At 32.4% G+C, this 7,593-nt stretch overlaps 1 protein-coding gene across 1 annotated transcript; it reads right to left on the bottom strand.

Moving 5' to 3' along the window:
* LOC105162474 (nascent polypeptide-associated complex subunit beta) lies at positions 5,018 to 7,593 on the bottom strand. Its single transcript, XM_011080502.2, has 6 exons — positions 7,439 to 7,593; positions 6,428 to 6,495; positions 6,123 to 6,271; positions 5,976 to 6,032; positions 5,582 to 5,620; positions 5,018 to 5,486 (listed from the first exon to the last, which is right to left on the bottom strand). Exons 2-6 carry the CDS (start codon positions 6,493 to 6,495, stop codon positions 5,296 to 5,298), a joined length of 504 nt encoding a protein of 167 aa, XP_011078804.1. The 5' UTR covers positions 7,439 to 7,593; the 3' UTR covers positions 5,018 to 5,295.

The raw sequence follows: 7,593 nt of genomic DNA, 5'->3' as shown, positions 1-7,593 counted from the left end.
CTCTTTGCATTTTGCCCGGAAAGTCTATACATTAGCTCATCATGACGGAATGAAAACATAAATGAAATTATAAATACACTATACTCTATCATTCATGTTTCCAAAATTAAAAAAGAAATTTAATTATAATTTACTATCTGACTTTTTTTTTACATGATTCCTAATCCTAAATAAAATTAAATTATTTTCATTGTTAGTAGATACATTTTTAGAGAAATTCATTATTTATGATTTAGGAAAAATTATCACCTCTTCTAAAATTTGATATAATTATGAATACTCTTTGTTATTTAAAAAATTTACCTCTCTCAAATAGAATATAATTATGTAGTTCGTATATGGTAAATTGAATATTATAATTTTACTCTTGTTGAATTTTTTTTTAAAAAAAAAGATATTTTAAATAATATAAAAAAATCAAAATGAGTAAAATAAATAATCCATAGAGAATATTAATCCATAAATTTTTTTTAGAAAATTCTAGAAAATATACGAAATTCTTAATTTATAAAGCAAAAGGGTATTTTGGCAATTTATCTAAAAATTGGATGAAAATATAAGGAAAACTAACATAATGGGCACGTTGTGTGACGTCCGTAGAATTTTACACATAATTGAGAGAGCAATTGGTAACTATTAAGAAAATTTAAATTTTATGATAATAAATTATAGGTTGCAATTGAAATATATTAAAAATTTGAACGGAGTAAATTTGAGCTTATTATGATGTTTGTGGGCAAATTATATTAATTAAAAAAATAGATAGAATGTAATGAGTATTTTGAGAAAAGTCTAATTAAATAAATAAAATTAATAATAATAAATATAATAAAATAAATAAGTAAATAATAATAATATTATATATATATATATATATTTAGAAAGAGAGAGAGAGAGAGAGTTGAGAAATGTGGTAAGTTGGCCTTACTCCCCACCGCCTCACACCCCACTTTAGTATCTAAATATATATGTTTTGTACTTGTAAATTACATAATTTACACACATATTTACATATTTTCAAACATTGTGCGAAACGAAACAGGTAAGTAAATTTTAGGTTTTAATTTATATAATAATATTATTTGATTAGTTTATTTATTAAATATAATTTATATTATCCAATGTAATATTTCACCCAAATATTTTATGAGTTTGACTATTTAAATTGGTATTGAATTAAATATCACATTTGATTTAAAAATGTTATAATTGAGTAATTAAGTTATTAGATTTGTTAAATTTAATTATTACTATAGTTAATTTACTCAATTTCATCGAGTCTATTAATCAAATGTGTAATTATATGTATTGGTGTTTAATTAAATTATATAGTATCGAGGAATTGATAAAAAATTTACAGAATATTCAAAGGGATGTTATATGAAGGATGATATTTATGGAGATATAAGGAGTTTAATTAAATGAATTCTTATGGGTTAGTTGATAATTTGAAAAGATATCTCAGAAGCTTAAAAAATTGAATTATTTAGAAGGAATAGAACAGGCGTTTGAACTTCGATATAAATGAAATATTAAAAGATCGGTGGAAATGTTGCAATATTAGTTAATATCATATTAGCATTTATGATATTATATATATATTGATTATACGTATAATACCTTATTATAGAACGTGATGACAAGATAGAAAGTTGAGCTGCTTTTTGTGTTAACCGATATGTTTTGGAGATTTGAGGTAAGTATAGCTACCTGAATTTATATATATATATATATATATATATGTTTGTGTGTGTGTATTTATATATATGGATATTATCTATATTGATTGCTTATATATTTGATCATAAACTTGGATTTATATTTATATAGGTGAATATTGTATATTGGTTGTTTATATATTTGACCTTATTTGTTGAGTTACCTTAATATCGGTGAAATTGTTATTATGTATTATATGCGGTTGTAATGTATGGACGTAAGATGAATAATTATTTGATCATATAATTGATTGTTCAATGGAAAAGAATGGAAAAGTTATTAATGAGAAAATAATTATTATAGAGAATTGAATGATGAAATTAATGATATTTGTTGTTGTGGATTGAAATAAAAGATGGTATTTACCTAGTCGGAAATATAATCAATAGTTTACGACAATGTAATATGATATAAAAAATAAATGAGTTAAGCTAGGTAATATGGCAGGTAGGGTACTAGGGTATTTTGGATAGCCGAGGAATATTTCATGTTGTTAGCTACACACTGGGGTGATGTGGGGATGTCATGTTTGTTGTGATGTCCTATGTTGATATTGCTACACAACACATACAATGGGCATCTCGCGTTGTATATGATGTAACATTGACTGATATGATGATGATCGGCAAAATTATTGACTGATGTACTCCAATTAGAGTAAGCAAAGCCCTTCTAAGGGTAAACGATAATATCAAGTATTGTATCATAGACTAATTTACAGTTGTAGGCATGTGATGTTCCTTTACATATATTGTTACTATATGACGAATATTTATTAGTTGATGTATTTATACTATACGTGACTTGAATGCTGTGTACATAGATACATATATATATAGACTGGTTAGTTGTATACATCTTTACACGGTAATGCATGTCAGGATGTAATATATTCACTCTTATAAGAATAGTTTTGTTAAAAATATTTAACTTGTAATAAATAAATAATAAGTCAATTGAGGAAGTATATGAATTTTCATTCAATAATTTTGCTAATATCAACAAATTCAATAAATATTGGATGTATTTGTTAAGTAAAAAAATATATAAAAATACTAAATATAATTCTCCAAATCACAAGGGGCAACGATATACTCGACCTCAATGGTTGAATTACCACAAAGCTGTGGTTGGAACTTTTCCAACTCACAAGCCACCACTGAGGTTAAATACAAATTTTACATCAATTTGGAGTCATCCCACCCGTTTGGAAGCTAGAGTTAGTGTAGTACTCTAGTTTCATTCTCTACCGCCGTATATCAAGAAGAAATCCTTATTCCTTGATAACTTCAGGATTGCCTGATGGCCTCCCAGCAACATTCGCTTGAGTTAGACTGATATCTGTTTGTTACACTCAAAACATATAGAACATCAACTCTAATACATAGCTGTTGCCTATGGCTGAGGCGTCCAAGATATGCGTCATTCTCTCCCTCGAGGCATCGTCTTAAAAAGGTTGGTCTCATGGGCCAGAGAGAGGAATCCCCTTCCCGACTCCTCCATGCTTAAGCATTTTAATATTTTGTCTATGTACCTTTATTGAGCAGTCTTCCATCCTAAATGACCTATTTCTATGAATCTTTATTCTCAATATGGATTTGATGCTTGTTCTAAATTTTTCATGGAGAATTAAATGAACAATCATATTTTTATTGACTGCAATATTACCACATCACTCTCTATAACTAAAATATCATCAATAAAAAGCGGCACCGACGCTACAACCACCACTTTTTTTCCTGTACACGCATAACTTACTCACACTGAAGTGGGGAAAACCATGCAATGAGGGAGTCGGGGACGATCTTAAAATCACATATTTTTTGCCATATCCCTCCTTAAATCCCCCCAACAGCACTTCTACTGTAAACAGAGCATTCACAAGAATAATGTAGATATGATTCTTATATTTTTAAAAAACCAGTTCTATTTGTGCGGGGTCAAAGTGCAAACTGACCCCTTCCTTTACATTTTGATGTCCTATCATCATTTTTCAGACGTTTGTAATCAAATTCAAGTTGTCAAGCAACCAGAGCTAATCCACTGCTGATATATTTGAATCCTGGAGAAATGCACATCAGTACACATGGTAGTAGAAATTTCATTGATACGTTCACTTGGCACAACACAGTTTTGTATAAGTTTTTAGCTTAAACAATTAGGGTCGAGAACGAAAAACACCATCCTATGGACCTATAATGCACACAAAAAATCCAATGTAGGAGTGTTATAAAATGAAGTAGAGCTGCACTATTGGGTTGAATAATTCATTGAGTTTGCAATTATAGCAAAGCTTTGTCTAAATAAATCAAACTCCGAACAAATTTATATGAAATATGAGTACTGAGGGGCTCTCAAATACGAGATGCATATTTTGAAAAGTCAACAGAGTCCAGGTTTGAGAAGAACTTCCAATTATCAAAAGAAAATTCCAACTTTTTACATGCTTCAAATCCCAAACTCAGATAAGTGTTTCAAGCTGTTTCCATTTCTCCATGCTTTGAACGCAACGGTCGAGCACATCCCAAAAGTAAAATAACATAATATGCTTGCATATTAAGTTCCAAACAGTTCCAGCTTCCAAAATTGATTTCCTAACTATCAGAATCGGGAAAACGAAAATATCAAACAAGCAGCCGACTAGAACCAAAATCTCAAGGCGACATTGGATAACAAGATTAGAATGCAATATCGTTAGTCCATGGAACTTTGAGTGCTTTAAGATTGTTGCACCTGTCATAGTTAATGAAGTGCACAAATCCATAGTGATATAAATCAGCATTATTTAGGTGTAGGTTGTAACACGAGTTCAATAGCAATGTGCTGAATTAAGAGCAATTAGGTCATACATTCTTAAATGGTTTTCACCCAAACTATAAGAATCTATATTTCTCTTCATAAACAAGGCGAATTAATGTTGTAAATACCTTTTTCTTTCATATGTGAAAGAATACTATATTGCTTCCTTTCTTTCATCAATCCTTCCAGTAAATTATTAACTTCTATATCGTCCGCAGTAGCAACAGAAGCATATTTGCACTGTGACTGGAGCTCTAATCTTTCATCAACTGTAAATTCTGTAACTTAATACATTATCAGATCATAAACATTAGACTATGCAGATGCCATGCAAGGGCCTTATCATCAATAGCCCAATCACATTAATGCTAAGGGGTAGCAAGAGAAAAGCAGTTGAACCATCCTTTAAACATCAATGCAGAAAATGTGGCGGACATCATACTGCAGAGGCACAAATCATACCATACAAAACCAATGAAGAGCAACACACACCTAAGGATGACAAAAGAGAAAACTTTTAACCATGGCCAGCAGCTCTATACTCATCGGATTAGTACAAAATACAGAAAGTCAATCGAGTAAGACATTTGGATTCAAAGGGTTGCCCCAGATCCTTAGAATCATGGCAGGTACTATGAAAGCATTAAGATACTAATTGCTAATTAAAACATCCAAGTACCAGCTTTCTGTTATGTGTCATAGGCCATAGCATAATAGAACAGATTCCAAAAAAACAACAAAAATATAGGCAAAGACACAAAATAAAAAATAGAACCCTTAAGAAGTGTGGGTGTTGCCCTCCTCAGCAGCAGCTTCAAATGTCTCGCCAGGGACAAGGTCTGGCACCTCATCATCATCGGCATCCTCAGGTGCCACAGTAGAACCAGTAGCGGCACCAGCACCAGCAGCAGGGACCTGCTTCTGGAACTGTTCTGCTAGTTTCTTCAAATTCTCCAAGTTATCTGGACCTGAGAGTTTCTCACAATAAACCATGTGTGAGTCGAGAGTGTTCTAGTCAAATTGAACAACAATGAATCCACAAGCAAAGAAAAGATGCACTTACCCAATTGGTGAATAATTTGAGGAAGAATGTCTTGCAACTCTGAAAATGCAGACAATATAACAGAAGAGAAGTGGTCAAGCAATCAATCCACCCATTGTTTTTTCCAGAAAGAGAAAATAAAAATGGAAAAAATTCCTTGGACAAGTTAGACACCAAAAATATAAAAAGAAAGTATATGACACTCATTTTAGAAAAGTTTACTGAATATAATCCACTTTTAATTTGACAAAACCAAATGCTCTATACATTCCACATTGAAAAGATATACCAAGTATTCACATGCAATCGTATCTATCAAACAAGAACAGCAGCTGAGATATTGCAGTCACTATATAAATGGTCAACTACTTTAGCTGTTTGGAGTAGAGTAAACGAAAGAGTAAGAGAAACATACTCTTGGTTTGAGGAGAACCACTAACAACCCAAGTGTTGGCCGCAATTGATGCTTGAACTAAATAACCAAGGAAAACAAAGAGGTTAAAGCAAGAAAAGTTAGAAAGAATGATTGGACAAAATTGAAATTCTGTTTACATTTTGATACCTTTAGGGTTAATAAACTGGATAACGACATCCTCCTTGAATATATTGACTTCCTCAATTGCAGGTATTGCATTCACTCCTATTCTCTTCAAGGTGCTTTGAAGTCTTTTGTCATCTGTCGTGGTGGTCTTGTGAACAGCCTTCTTCTTTCTGTTTAACACGTGTGAGAAAGAGGCATTAAAAATGTTCTAATTAAAGCATGTTGAAACTCAAGTACTCTTGATTAATGTTATTATTTCATCAGGAAACCTAGTGGCGGATTTTACTCAATTTGAAAAATATGCCAAGTACTGCCAACAGGCAAACCTTCTCATTGTACCCTTCCCGCCGGTGCGGACTGAACCGGCCATCTTCATTAGCTTTTCCACATTCATCTGTCACAAAAAGTTAAGGTGTTTAAATATAAGTCTAGAAGTATCTGATGTTCATGTAGACATTCCCTGGAGATGTTAACATATTATGGATTATGCCCTTGGCCATTAGACATGGAAGACAGCATCCAACAAAAATTGTTCAATGAAGCGAGATGACTGGGCTCTTCTTCAATATTAAAGACATTGGAAAGCTAAACAGAAAATGACAGACCTTAACAAAGATATAATGATGCCACAAAAACTGTGGACAGATTCATCCACAACTTTCTACTGAAATAATTCTTCTTCAACAATAGGGAACGGAAAGCCTTGACGACTAAAGCAAATACACATCTAAAAGAACACGCTGGACATGAAGTTCATAGTGTCAACTGCAACAAAAGCAAGTAGTCCTATAATTCTTTTTGAAGTAAATCACACAAATCCCAAACCAAAGAACAACCCAACAAAACAAGGAAAATATCGCACATTTTGCTGCCCAGCAAAGAAATTCGGGTCACAAAAAATACTGCCTCAATTAAGCATAAGGTTACATATTCGTTTCCAAATTAAGGAACACAGCACCAAAAACAAACATACTACGGAAGACGGCTTTCGAGCAATATCCTATTGCACAAAATCACAAAAGCACAATAAGTCAAAATTATAAAAGCCAACTAAACAAACCAAATAAAAATAAAAAAATCCAAAACCCAATTATCGGAGCCTTCTACTTCTGCCATACAGAAGCTTTACGACAACAAAATTGAAACATACGCGTGAACTCAAACATAACCCAACATCAATCAGGATCCAACACCGCAAGCTCCATCATTTCCCCGCGCACAAACACTTACAAGCATGCCAAAAATCCTTAAAAATCCAAAATGGTTAACCCCCAAAAGAAGGCATATGCAGGTACCTATATGGAGAAGAGCAAGTAAGATGAGTGTAACAGAACTACCTCTGCTAGTTGTGGAGGCAAATCGAGAGAGAAGAGTTGGGACTTCACAGGAAGGGACTGGATAACGAATGAAACCCTAGTGTCAGCTTCTCCTAATGTACCCTAGATTAAGGGGTAAATTTGACATTTTACACCTGTTTGTCGGGGTCTTTTCG

The sequence above is a fragment of the Sesamum indicum genome, linkage group LG1, assembly GCF_000512975.1.
Source record: "Sesamum indicum cultivar Zhongzhi No. 13 linkage group LG1, S_indicum_v1.0, whole genome shotgun sequence".
NCBI lineage: Eukaryota > Viridiplantae > Streptophyta > Magnoliopsida > Lamiales > Pedaliaceae > Sesamum > Sesamum indicum.
The sequence above is the reverse complement of the archived record's forward strand: the minus strand, read 5'-3'. Positions and strand labels throughout refer to the sequence as shown.